A 749-nucleotide genomic window follows, 5' to 3' on the forward strand; every position below is an offset into this window, starting at 1 on the left:
CCACACGCACGCAAACATACACACGCATTTATCCTAGTTCACTACTTTCCATTCCCTTTGTGCCTTTCCCCCCGGCTCTCGCCTGTTTCCGTAAACATTGTGTCGTACAGTCACGTCATGCTTATGGACCCCTGGTGGAACCCCGCTGTGGAGCAGCAGGCGCAAGACAGGTCGGTTGGCGGTTGATTGGTTGATGGTAGTTGGTAGTCTGTTGGCGCCTTAACAGTGCTGCTAAGGCAGGCATGTGAATTGCCACACTGGCAACATGTCGATTTGCTCCTTGATACGTGGTTCTGCATTTTCTTCGCTTCTCCAAGATGTGCCACCCGCGGGAACGTTTATGGCCGTACATGTACCATCTGCCTGTACGACACCAGGATCCATCGCTTGGGGCAGTACAAACCCATAACCGTTGTCCGATTCGTTATCGCGGGAACCATCGAGGAGCGCATCCTCAAGCTGCAGGTACGACATCATTTCAGCTAGTCAAATTTTTTTCAGTTACATATTTTTGATTTTGTATTACGCGTTACATACCATGCATACATGTTCGTTATTTCTCGGGTGATTGATCGGTGGTTTGGTTGGTGGTTCGTTTCACGAATCGCGATTTCGAGATTCTCCTTACGGAGCTCAACTCCTCCAAGCGCACCCTCATCCTCGAAATCTCCGGGTCCCTCGCTTCTTGCCTCCCCCTCCCCCTCCCCCTCCCCGTCCCGCAGGAGAAGAAGCAGCTGGTGTTCGAGGGT

The 749-nt window shown here is 51.9% G+C and overlaps 1 protein-coding gene across 1 annotated transcript in view; it reads left to right on the forward strand.

Annotated features, from left to right (window-relative positions):
* The window catches only part of VOLCADRAFT_107529 (uncharacterized protein), a gene marked incomplete at its 5' end in the record, with an annotated part of 22,752 nt that overhangs the window by 12,103 nt on the left and 9,900 nt on the right, over window positions 1–749 (forward strand). Inside the window, 3 exons of the mRNA XM_002957062.1 lie at window positions 111–170; window positions 378–465; window positions 723–747. Coding sequence (XP_002957108.1) covers window positions 111–170; window positions 378–465; window positions 723–747 — 173 coding nt within the window. The remainder of the gene's footprint in view (window positions 1–110; window positions 171–377; window positions 466–722; window positions 748–749) is intronic.

The sequence above is a fragment of the Volvox carteri genome (assembly GCF_000143455.1).
Source record: "Volvox carteri f. nagariensis unplaced genomic scaffold VOLCAscaffold_69, whole genome shotgun sequence".
Classification (NCBI taxonomy): Eukaryota; Viridiplantae; Chlorophyta; class Chlorophyceae; order Chlamydomonadales; family Volvocaceae; genus Volvox; species Volvox carteri.